This window comes from Otolemur garnettii, unplaced genomic scaffold, assembly GCF_000181295.1.
Source record: "Otolemur garnettii isolate 467f Iridium unplaced genomic scaffold, OtoGar3 scaffold00172, whole genome shotgun sequence".
NCBI lineage: Eukaryota > Metazoa > Chordata > Mammalia > Primates > Galagidae > Otolemur > Otolemur garnettii.
The window spans coordinates 906193-919467 of record NW_003852567.1 but is presented as its reverse complement, the minus strand read 5'-3'; the positions used below and the strand labels follow the sequence as shown (position 1 = coordinate 919467).

Here is a 13275-nt window from a genome sequence, read left to right as displayed (position 1 = left end):
GGGATCACTTCTATGGTTTATCTTACAAGGGTACAAGTGAATCTTTCTAAGAGTAGAATATAAATGTCTTAACACAATAAGAAAATGACATAAAGACTATGTTAACCAGTTTGATGAAAATAATACAAATTGTATATGAAAACACCACATTGTACCCCATGATTGCATTAATGTGCACAGCTATCACTTAATAAAAAAAAATGCAACCCCATTAAAAAAATAAAAATTAAAAACTGCAATCCAGCCCTCTGCTCCCCTGACTGGTCCTCCCAGTTCATTTTACTTTGCTGTACATTTTCATATTTCCGTATCACTTTCTTCTATACTATAAAAGTCACTTGTCATGTCTTTTGTATTTTTGTCTCTTGAATGAAATGTATTCAGGAATTATTTTCTAATTGGCTCCACTGACATACTCTAAGTGCCCTAAATGGTTTCTGTCACCTAAAAGATATCCAGTAAATATTTGTCAAATAAAAAAAAAAAAAGAATGGAGAAGCATGAATCCAGTGTACTCAATTTTAATATGAGGACAATCAATGACCTAGTACATGGTAGAGGGTGAGGGAATGAGAGAGCAGAGAGAGAGAGATAAGGAGGGATGTGGTGGGGAAAGGGAGAGAGAGGGATGGGGAAAAGGAAGAGCAGAGAGAGAAGGAGAGAGGGGATGAGGTCTTGGTGTGTGACACACCTTTTGGGGGGCAAGACACAATTATAAGAGGAACTTTACCTAACAAATGCAATCAGTGTAACCTGGTTTCTTATACCCTCAATGAATTCCCAACAATAAAAAAAAAATAATAAATTTTAAAAAGGAGTAAATACTGACTAGTTCCAACATCTGTTATCTACCCTGTCTTTTCTATTTTCTACCCTCTCGTTTCTATTTTCTACCACCTTCTTAGTTCAGGCTTTCATCACTTTAAGTATTAACTATTGCAACAGTCTTGTAAGTGGTCTTTAGTCTGCAGTCTGGTCCTCTATAAATCTATCATTACATTAATTAGCCTTTGTTATTAATTTTTTGGAAATTCTGAAACTCCAGTTTTATCACATTTTCTCCTGCTCAAACTCTTTCTGGAATTCCCTGTCAGCTACCTGATAAAATTTAAGATTATCATCTAAGTGCAATGGCTCATGTCTGTAATCCTAGTTCTCTGGGAGGCCAAGGCAGGAGGATCACTTGAGGTTAGGAGTTAAGAGATAAGCCTTTACTAAAGCAAGACCCCAGCTCTACTAAAAATAGAAAAATTAACTGGGCCTAGTGGTATGTGCCTATAAAGGCTGAAGCAGGAGGATTGCTTGAGCCCAGGAGTTTGAAGTTTCTGTGAGCTAGGCTGAGGCTATAGCACTCTAGCCCAGGCAACAGAGCAAGACTCTGTCTCAAACAAACAAACAACAACAACAAAAAAAACAAGTTAAGATTGTTAGCTTAATATTAAAGTCTGACTTTAAGACCTTGTTTTCTGCCTGCTTCAGATTTTTCCTGTCTATTGTACTATCATGCAACTTGCCCAGTCTCAATGCCAAACCAACTTACTTTTCCTACCTAGAAATATGCCCCCTACATCTCTACCTAATCAACCTGTATTCATCTTTTAGGATTAGTACAAGAACTTCTCAGTGAAGCCTTCTTCAACAGTGCCCCCAATTCAATTATCTCTCCTTCCTAAATTCCTATAGTGCTTGGTTTCTACAGTTTTTTAAAAAATAGCAGTCTGAGATATAATTGATGTACTACAAAATTATCCCTTTTAAAGCATGCAATTCAGTGCTTTTTAGTATATTCAGGGTTCTGTTAATTTTAACATTTTAATCTTATCACCCTGAAAAGAAACTGTATACCATTAGTAGTCACTCCCAATTCCTTCCTTCTCTCAGACCCTGGCAACCACTAAATGACTTTCTGTTTCTGTGGATTTGCCTATTGTAGACTTGACATATAAATAGAATCATATCATATGTGGCCTTTTGTGTCTGGCTTCTTCCACTTAATGTTCTCAAGGTCCGTGCATATTGTTAACATGTATCAGTATTTCCTTTCTTTTAATAGTGAATCCCCTGAATACTATTCCAGGGATTGGCTATATCACAATTTGTTTATTCACTCATCAGTTGATGGATGTTTGGATTGTTTTCACTTTTTGACTATTATGAATAATGCTACTATAAACATTTGTATGTAAGTTTTTATGTACACTTATGATTTAAATTCTCTGGGTCTCTACAATTTATTTAAAATCTTATTTATATCCTGTCTTGAACTATTGCTTTGCTGTTTTGCATACATGTTATGCATAGATTCTATTAGATTCCCTAACTCCTTCTGTCCTGAAGAGTTTATAAGACTGTCACATCTATTTTATTTCTTCCTTCCCTCTTTTCTACCATCCATACACTTCTGCAAATATCATCATCGTCATCATCACCACCACAGACAAAAATAAACACTATTAACAATTATTGAGAGAGGGCCATTGTGTTAAATAACACTAGTTATTAAGGGATTCAAATGGATGGGGCAAACCTGTTATGTATTGACATGGAAAAATCCCCAATACAGAGTGTGAAAAGAAAAATCAACTTGCAGAGCAATGCATATAGTAGGATCTCATTTGTTAAAAAAAAAAAAAAGCCTATCTATAGGCGTGTGTATATATATGTATATGTTTGTATGTAAATGCCCTGAAAAAGAAGGGACCCAAAGGATATATACCAATCGATTAATAGTGGTTTCCTTAGGAAAAGAAAGAGGAGAGAAAGGCACAGGAAAGGAAACTTTTTTCTATGTTTCTGTTTTTGAATATTTATAGTACAAATATATTTATATATTACTTTGAGTAATTTTAAAAATTAATAAAAGTGTAGTCACAAAGTGAAAATAACTGAATTGGACAAACTAAAAGGAAAGGACAGAAAAGGGGAAAAAAAGAAAAATAACTAGCAGGAAGGAGGATATCGATACTTTGGCATGTAGAGCAGAAAGTTAATTGGAGCCTTAGTAATAGAATGCTCTACAACAAATGCTAATTTACATAAACCTGCAAATAGACAGTGAGGTTGGGCAACTCTGGGAGTATACTAAAAACCACTAAATTGCACATTTTAAATAGGTGGATTATGTGGTATAGAAATTATATCTCAACAAAGTTGTTTAGAAAAAACATACATTGAAAGTTTCTAGAGCTAATTTCTAGAATTATCTTTGTTTGTAAAAGTAAAGCAACAATAGAAATAATGTTTTGGAGCTTTTCCTAACCTGAACAACAGAGGCAGGTGTCCAGAAAAAAATAAAGATTCTCAGTTAAATTTGAATTTCATTAAATAATGAATAACTTCTTAGTATGTTGTGCCCCAAATGAATATTAGGCACATACTCATTTTGTGTCTGTGTTTTTTATTTGCAAAATTTTGCAACCCTAAACAGAGGGTATCAAGTTTTACCTTTACGACATGGATGATTTGTCATTGGGCCCACATTCCAAATGAGGTCAGAATAGCAAAGCATGATGACTCCCTAGCTTCCATCTGCCTAAATATTCCTAATGTTACTGTCAGTAATGATTTATTAGCTTACACACATTTAATTTAAGCACATTTAAGAAAGGCTATCTTAAGACAAGGTGCTGGAATTGACTTATGAGGGAGGGCTGGGTTTCTGGGTTTGGTAATAAATTTGGTATAGGCCATTCTGTTGTCTATGGTAACATAATCTAGAAAATACTAGAAGCATTGATGATGGAGAACTCTTCAGAAGTTACTAGTCCTGTTGCCTGCAGAAAGCTGCAATGTGTGAGGATATTCATTTCTATTATATTGTTTGATTCTTTGAATAAAGAGATAAAATCCCAGTTTTAGACAGATATCCTTAGCAAGAAACTATGGGAATCTGATCTAGCAAAGTCTTCACTAACAGCCAGAATCCCAGACTGATCTACAGAGGGTCATCCTTCTCATTATTTCTCTCCTCTTTTTTCATAACAAGAGAGATATCTGCAAGCCAACAACAGAGGACTCAACTATAATTTTGGATATCCAGTGAGTATTATGCCTCTGGCTATTTTAGAAGGGGGCAGGTATTCTCTTATAATATTGCCCTTTTGGGGAGGGCAGTAAATTCATTGTAGAGATGATCTTACAACACAGATTCTCCTGTCTATATTTCTCCACATTTCTGCCAAATTGGGTTATTATTACTCTTTTTCATCTTTGCAAGGCTTTTAGATGAAAAACATTTTGTTATCTATCTTTCCTTAATTCTGAGTGAGATTGAGAATCTTTTTATGTTAATTATCATGTTAATTTACCTTTTGTATTCTTTTTCCTGGAAACTACCTAGTAATGATCTTTCTCATTTTCTGTTGGCTTATTCATTTTTCACTTATTATGTATTTATGACAAAGTAACCCATAAAAAGGAATATATTGCAAAGTAGGCCAGGTGCAGTGGCTCACACCTATAATCCTAGCACTCTGGGAGGCCAAGGCAGATGGATCACCTGAGCTCAGAAGTTTGAGACTAGCCTGAGCAAAGTGAGACCCCATCTCCACTAAACAAAAACCAAAAAAGTAGCCAGGTATTGTGGTAGGTGCCTGTCCTCCCAGCTACTCTGGAGGCTAAGGCAAGAGGATCTCTTAGCCTAAGAGGATCTCTTGAGCCTAAGAGTTGCTATGAGCTATGACATGATGGCACTCTACCCAGGGTGACAGAGTGAAACTCTGCCTCTAAAAAAGACAGAAAGAAAGAAGGAAAGGAGAAAAAGAGAAAGAGAAAGGAAGGCAGGAAGGAAAGAAGGAAGGAGGGAAGAAAGAGAGGTCACGTTCCAACACCCCATCCTTGTCAAATCTGTACCTTATAAGAAACCACATTTACAGCTCGGCACCTGTGGCTCCATCGGCTAAGGCGCCAGCCACATACACCTAAGGTGGCGGGTTCGAATCCCCAGCCCGGGCTCGCCAAACAATGATGGCAGCAACCAAAAAATGGCCGGTGCTGTGGCGGGCACCTATAGTCCCAGCTACTTGGGAGGCTGAGGCAGGAGACTCACTTGAGCCCAGGAGTTGGAGGTTGCTGTGAGCTGTGAGGCCATGGCACTCCCCCCAGGGGGATAGCTTGAGGCTCCGTCTCAAAAAAAAAAAAAAAAGAAACCACATTTACTAGGTTTTTGTATATTCATCTTTGTGCAAATAAAGCAAATACAAATATATAGAGGGTGCCAAAAAATGTATACACATTTTAAGAGATGTTATCTATTTATTGCTTTCAAATTGAATTGAAGGTACCATTACTGGTCAAGTTACCTAGACATGCCACACTTATCCATTTTACCTGCAATTTGTACACTTTGGGGGAATGATCAATTTTACTTCCAATAAGACTTCTTAAAATGTGTATCACTTTTTGGCACCCCCTTTATGTTATTTTCCCACCTTTTTACAGTATTCTGAACCTAAACAATATATCCTAGCAATAATTCATAATAATGATTTTAGAATAGCTTTTTTGGGGCATGTCCATAGCTCGGTGGGTAGGGCTAGCAGATTCAAACCCATCCTGGGCCTGCTAAAGCAACAGTGGCAACTCAACTGCAACAAAAAAAAATAGCCAGGCATCGTGGCAGGTGCCTGTAGTCCCAGCTACTTCAGAGGCTGAGGCAAGTGAATCGCTTAAGTCTAAGAGTCTGGGGTTGCTGTGAGCTGTGATGCTACAGCACTCTACCAAGGGCGACAACTTGAGACTCTATCTCAAAAAAAAAAAAGAACAGATTTTTCCTTTCTAATATTTCCTTCGCAGATTTAACATAGTTATTTAATTGGTTTCTTTAAAATGTACATTTGGAGTGTTTTCAATCTTTATGGTTACAAACAATGTTTGTAGATATATGTTATTTCATTCATGCATTTACTGTATATACATGTACATTTAGTAGACATACACACAAGGTATGACAGTTAAATTTGTGAGCTTATCCTAGGAAAAGTGCTACATACCTCATTGCCGAGTATCACTACATCACCTTCCAAGTTCTCCCCTTGAGAAGCTATGCACTGATGCCAGTGCCTAGTCTACCCTTCAAAGCAATTTTGGAACTCTCTTCTGGAATGGCCATCAGAGCTGTCATTATACTACCCTTGATATCCTGAATGTCATCAAAATGTCTTCCTTTCAATATTTCCTTTATCTTCAAGTAAAAAAAAAAGTCCTTGGGAGCCATGTTAGGTGTATAAGGAGGGTATTCCAATACAGTTATTTGTTTGCTGACTAAAAGCTCCCTCACAGAGCAGGCTGTGTGAACTGGTGCATTGTTGTGACGTAAGAGCCATACCTTTCTCATGCTAATATTTTCAGTTAAGATTTTTCTGGTTCTCTATCAATATTTACTTGATCTGCTTGCTTCTCACAGTTAGCCAATAATTCAACCATTTTTTGCAATGTTTTTGTCAGTTCTGCTCATTACTGGACGCCCTCACCTCTCTTCATCAGTGATGCACTCTCTCCCCTCAGAAAACATTTAATCCATTTGCACACTGCCATTTTCTTCATGGCATTATGTGCATAAACTTGGACTAACATGTCCCTGATTTCACTTCTACTCTTGCCAAGTTTAACAAGAAATTTGATGTTTGTTTGTTGCTCTAATTCAAGCTCTGACATTCTCACGAAGGCACACAAAACACTCAACAATAATGGACACCAGTCAGAAAGACACCACCATATGTTGACACAAACACAGCTGTGAGTTCCTAACGTACCAAGGTTATGAAACCTTACCAAATTATTTGTACAGTACTGGCAATGTAAGTACTTGGTGGAAAGTTCATGAACTTAATTGTCAGGCCTTGTACATAATCAAATATGTTTATAGTCTTTGTCAGATATTAGTTTTGCTGTGTTCGAGGGGTTCTGAATAATAACAATCCTCAAGGTCTGACAATAGGGAACAGATATTTCCCCTTTCTTTTATATTTGCAAAAGAAGCAGTGGGATACAGTAAAACTAGGTTTTGGTATCAGACAGATCTGAATTTGAACACAGCTCTTCCCCTTATTAGCATTGAAGCTTTCGGCAAGTTGTTTAAATTCTCTTATCTTCAGTTTTTCATTTTTAAAATGGAATAATGGTCACCTTGCATGGTGGTTGTGGCAATTAAATATGGTATGAAAATTTTAGTTATCTTTTTCCAAGAAACTATTATCCTTTGGAAAAAGGGCATCTGTCTCATTCATTGCTACACCCATTGTTCCTATCATAATGTTTGGTACATACCTGGCATTCAGTAAATGTATGCTGAATATTTAATGAATAAATAAACATATTTGACTAATTGTTACACATTTAGCAACATTTCATTTCCCTGGCCCTGTGCATCACGTGTGTTCCTCCTAATCCTCTAATTTTCCCACTCTGACTCCTTTCCCTCTTCCTAACTTCTGATTCCCATTATATCCTTGGCCTTCTGTTTTCTTCTGTTACCCCATTTAGCATTCAGTCCTATATCAGAGCCCAAACAAATAAATAAATAATCAAATCAAAATCTACCACCTCTATTATGCTTACATTTTATCATCTCTGCCAGAAGAATTAAATACTGATCAAGCTCATAGTTAAGGAGATGTTCTGCATTCCTAAGATACTGCTTCTGGTTTCATATTTCAGAGTAGAACAAAACAATCTAGTTGCCAAGTTAGTAAAGAAATACTGGTACTTCTATCTTAAGGCAGAATCAGCATAGCTTTTGGTTTGGTTTGCTAAACAAATACTATCCAGGTAAGTAAAAATAAGTAAAAACCTAAAATACTCATTAAATGACTATGTAATCAGATGGAGACTCAACAGTGAAGGCCAGTTACTTCAGTGAGGCCACCTTTCAGGAGATCTTTTGATCTAGAGCTATCAGAGCCATGTAGACTTAGACACTGAGAAAATCAGAGTATCTTATGATCAAAGAAAACTATTTCTGTGCTAGAATAATATGGTCTCAAGACTAGAAGGGCCCTTACACATCATTTCATTAGAACTTCATTAAAGACAGACCTATGAGCTACTCCAGGATAGATCCTGTCTAATTCTTTTTCAGCCTCCACTAGTATAGCCCAGAATAGGGCTATGAACAGACCACACTTTGAGAAATGGTGCAGTGTTTTATTAATTATTAATTGGAAAATTTTGGCAAACACCAAGGAAATCTTATGTTTACCTTGGATCGGATCTCCAAATTCTTAAGTAATAAGCTATTTGACCAGCTTCTCTCTTCTGGGGAGATAGAGCTTGGGCAAGGCTCAGCTAAGTAACCTCTCTAAGTTCCTGGTTACAGACCCAAGATTACAGTTTCAGCCTTAGGACTGAATAGTTTTAATTCTCCAAGAGAAGGATTTTGATGTCCTTCCAAAGCAGGACCCAGTAAGATTCTTCACACTTGAGCTGTATCTGTATTCCAGGCCTGCAGGTCGGTTTATTCTTTTGTTTGGCCTTATGAATGGAGGAGATAGGAGAGAAGCCCTGTTCTTAGAGAATTATTTGATCTTATTCTCCTACTTTTCTTGAGCTCTTAGATTGAAGCTCTGACATCTTAGGATATATGATTAAGACCCAAAGGTAGAAAGTAAGATAGTCTCATCAATATCTTGAGATCAGGATTAAGAAGATTGACAAATTCCCAATTTCATTCAGCAGAATTTTAGCTTAGCCAGCTAATAGGCCAAAGCTATTCAAATCTTCCTAGGATAATCAGGGGCCAAATCATTCTCTAATGCTGGCAGTGACCAGTATAGAAACCTTTAGTTAGCAAGGGTTGAAAGACAATTCTTTGCTTTTAGCATCTGACATCCTTCAACACTGAAAGTAACATGTAAAGACACACCAAACTAAGTTTGCCAGGCTAAGATAAGCTTCAGCAGAGACCACTGGATTCAGTGCCTCCATTTCCTCATCCTCAAATGTGATTATGTAGTATTCACCTCACAGAATTATTGTGAGGATTAAGTGGGTTGCTCCATATAAAATGCTTAGAATAGTGCCTTGCATATTGTAAGTACTCAGTAAATGTAAATTTTTATTTTTATTTCTGATTTGCTTATTATTATTATTATTAATAGCATCAATAAAGAAAGAACTCTATCGGGGCAGAGATGCATTCTGGCCCCAGAGAAACTACCATGTGGAGCAGCCTTGCCATCCCTAGGCCTCTCTGGTTCTCAAGGAAAGGGGGGAAATTAGACACGTCTTTCCTCTTTCCCTCCCTGTGGTGGGGGGAACTTTGGTGGCTTTTTCCCATTTCATGGAGTAGTCTTGGTCTTTTTAGTTAAGACTTGGAGGTAGGTGAGGGTAGCTACCTATCAACCCAGTTTTGAACTGTCTTTTGTTCCTCTAATTGTGTGTGGTTTTTTTTACTCACAGAACAATACCATAAAGACCTCAAAATATAGTGTCGTTAACTTCCTGCCCTTGAACCTATTTGAACAATTCCAGAGACTTGCAAATGCATATTTCCTCATTTTACTATTCCTACAGGTATTGCCTTTGGGGCCCTTTTCTTTTTTTTAATTTCAGTTTAATGTGAGGATACAGATGATTAGGTTACATTATTTGTGTTTGTTAGGTAAAGTCCAAGTTGTAGTTGAGCCCTTTACCCAGGAGGTATGCCATATATCCCTACATTGTGCCTATTAGATGAGAGCTTGCTAATCCCTCTCCTTCCCCCTCCTCCTCCCTCTTTACTTCCCCAGCCCCTCAACTTGAATTAAATTATGTTTTTCTCTCATCTTTACTACAGAGTGTTTTATCAACCACTATGGGGTCAGGCTCTATAGTTAGTTTTTGCATTCCCTAAACAGAAGTCTCCTCTGTTTAGAAAACAAGCAAATGGATGGCTGGTGTCTCAGGCTAGTCCCTTAGAGTATTTGTTAGCCCATATGAAACAAGCCTCTACCAGAAAAAGGAGATAAGCTCACCAAATCCCAAGGAATGAGGAGCTCCTTATCATGGCTGCATGGCCACAGTTCACACAGTTCAGCTTAACCATAGGGGACCATAGATTCTTCACCCTAACCCCAAATGCAACCCTATTTTTCTTGTCCCAGACTCGGTGACAGAAAATAAGCACATGGGAGTGCTGAGGAAGGAGCATGATTTAGAATATAAGAGTGCCAGTACAAAGAAAGGAAGCAGACTAGGATAGGCCCAAATTGGGAGATAGGGACAGATTGTCTCACTTCTGCTTGGGCTGAAGGGGGTGGACAGCACATGGTTTTCTCGTCTGCTCTTATTCCCCTACCCCATTACCTTTCATTATTGGGGAAGAAATGGCCCTTTGCCATCCAGAGGAAGGTAATGGAGTTCAAAACAGATAGGGAGCAATTTAATAGCCTTTTTTTTTTTTTTTTAGCATTCCTTGGGAAATGTTTACTTATGTTTTGAGTGTTCTATGAAGTCTACAACAGCAGGAAGTAACTAGGATAGTTGGGTTGCCTATGAACCTGTGGAGATGAAAATGGTGGTGGGGGTAAGGGATTGGGAGGAAATATATTTTTCTTTGACTTTTCTGACTCATTATTCTCTCCTTTTCCTTCTCTCAGTTGATTCCCCAGATCTCCTCCTTGGCCTGGTATACAACTGTGATACCCCTGGTAGTGGTGCTGTCCGTAACAGCAGTGAAAGATGCCATCGATGACCTGGTGAAGTGGCTTCCTGGGTCTCTAGTCCCTCACTGTACCTAGTCAGGGCAAGAAGGACTTCCTAACACTATCTAGTGCTAAGAAGAGGCACTAAACAGAAAGAGATATTTCTCTTCCTTATTTCCTTACTCATCCCAGATGAATATGTAGTTCCCATAGGCCCAAGATTGTGGTCTATGCATAGCCGGAAGGGGCAAGGCAAGGCCCTTTTCTGTCTTCCTACTGCCACTCTGTTTAGCCACCTTTCCCTTTCCAGGCCTCCTTCCATCTTTAATAGCCCACTGTTCCTTTACTCCCCTCTTAGCTTTCTCTGGCTTTGCTCTATCCTTCTTTCTCTGCTCACCTTCTTCCAGTTTATATTCCTTTTCCTTTCTTTCCTCTGTCCGTGCTCCCTTTTTCTCCCATTCTTTCTCTTTCTTCTCTCTCTGAATTTCCTTTCTCCTCTCCAACTCTCTCTGTGTCCTTTTACAACTCTAAATTCTATTAAGTATATACAGCAGTCAGGAACTCTGATTTTAAAAGCCTCACGACATAAGCTGAGGCCAGCTCCCTTCCTGAGTCAAACTGAGTGCTGCTAGGCTTCCTCTTTGCTTCTTACAACAGACCCAGCAAAGATGGTGAGGGCGAGGACCCACTGCCATGCCTATTAGTAAGATGTGGGAAGCCAGTTATGCTGACCTGCCCCACAGTTTCCCTTCTCACTTTGTCAGGATAGATTTTTAGAGCAAAGTTTGAGAGCACGGATGTTTCTCTAGCACTTTCTTACTCTTTAAACACATGTCCTACCTTAAATTTCAGTCAGAACTCAGATGTGCAAAACTAAATTTCTCTGTTACTGACCTTATTTACCTAATAACCACACATACACCTCTGACCCCAACTTTTTTAATGCGATCTGAAAATTAACTTGCCAATTCAAGATAACCTCATTACTTGGGGTTTAGAACTCAGTCTCGTTAGGAGAAATATTTGGAAAATTCTGAATTCTGACACATTTTAGATTCTCTTTGAACCCTCTCAGTCCTACCCTTTTCCCATGGAGTAATCTCAATTAGAAGGAGGAGATTCCTATGAATTCTGACATCAGAACATGCCCTATATTTGTTCCCCTTCTCTTTGGTCTTTGTGCTGGCCTCTTTCCTTAGTGCACCCACTGTAGTAGCTTCTGCATGTCGACTACGGCTGGCAGTAGAGGGGGGAGCATGCTTGAGAATCCCTAACTTTCCCTGCACCTGTTAAGGTATGTGAAACTCTATAGACCTGCCCATCATTTTGTACTAATATTCTGGCCTCTGAACCATTTGACATAAGTTGTTTGTTCTCGTTCCCCTAGGATTTTAGGTTTTGATATTTAAAATCAAGATTTTGTCTGGTTCTTCTCCCTGGATTAGTGGGAGGGTTAATGGTAGAAGGTCTTTAGGGAAGGAGAAAAAGGGGGAGCTACATTAGGTGATATTTGAAAACATTAACCTTCTACATGCAGTTTGCTATAGATCTGCTTCCTGAACATTTTCTTGTGTGATTGTAGAAAAGGCACCAAAATGACAATCAAGTCAACAACCGTTCTGTTCTACTCCTGATGAATGGCAGGTAAGTCTTCTAGGGAAGCCGGTTTAAGTAGGACCAGTCCTAGAGGAGGGATGTCTTTGCTGAAGCTTGATGTACTGAGTACTTTAGGAAGGTAGTTAGGGACAGTAAAAAGACCTAAAAAGAATTTGTTTCTAGATCTAGAATGAACTTTCCAGGGTACCTCAGATGTCTCTGGGCCTCATTTTTCCTTTCTATAAAGGAGAAGTAATATTCTCTACCTTAGAGAATAGCTCTGAAAATAAAAGCAAAGTGTAAAAAAAAAAAAAAAAAGATAAAAGCAAAGTGTATATATATTAAATCAATTAACATATGATAACATGATACTAATATCCCAAGTGATTTTTATTAGTATAGTGGTCAAGACAGAAACATCTGTCTTTATAACTTTAATGGATTCTGACATAGATTTTTAGTAGGTCACTTTTCCTGATAACAGTCTAAAGACAGTATTGGTGTTGATCCCATTGCTGAGGTGGTTAGTCATAGCTTTCTAAAGTGTTGGCAGGAATGGAAGGAGGCAGGCATATTTCTGTGTTAGGGAAAATATGAAAGCCATAAAGCAATGGTTCTCAACCTTCCTGATGCCGCGGCCCTTTAATCCAGTTCCTGTGGGTCATGACCCATAGGTTGAGAAATGCTCCTATTAAGGGGCAGGAAAAAATTCAATAAGCAGAGATTGTATGAAAGGAAGAGTGACCAGGGTGAGCAGGGAGCATGATTACAAGAGAGTACAAACCTAAAAGAATTTAAAATTGAGGTCCAGCCATTGTCATGGTGGACTTACAGGAAAACCAGTAGCTATAGTTTTTATCATATAATCATCTGAAATGCTTAAGCATCTAATCCTGTTGTTGATCGTGTCAGGTGGTCCTTACTCATGAGGGATTGTTTTCTCAAATGTTTGAACTGTTCATGGAAGAAGCCCAAGTGCCCATTGATCCACGAATGGATCAACAAACTGTGGTATATGTACACCATGGAATACTATGCAGCCATAAAGAAAGATAGAGAC

General features: G+C 38.3%; 1 protein-coding gene across 1 annotated transcript in view; it reads left to right on the top strand.

Moving 5' to 3' along the window:
• LOC100942765 (phospholipid-transporting ATPase FetA-like) overlaps positions 1-13275 on the top strand; it is a 137163-nt gene that overhangs the window by 40179 nt on the left and 83709 nt on the right. The window contains exons 3-6 of the mRNA XM_012811646.2: positions 3986-4038; positions 9397-9510; positions 10575-10673; positions 12202-12263. Coding sequence (XP_012667100.2) covers positions 3986-4038; positions 9397-9510; positions 10575-10673; positions 12202-12263 — 328 coding nt within the window. The remainder of the gene's footprint in view (positions 1-3985; positions 4039-9396; positions 9511-10574; positions 10674-12201; positions 12264-13275) is intronic.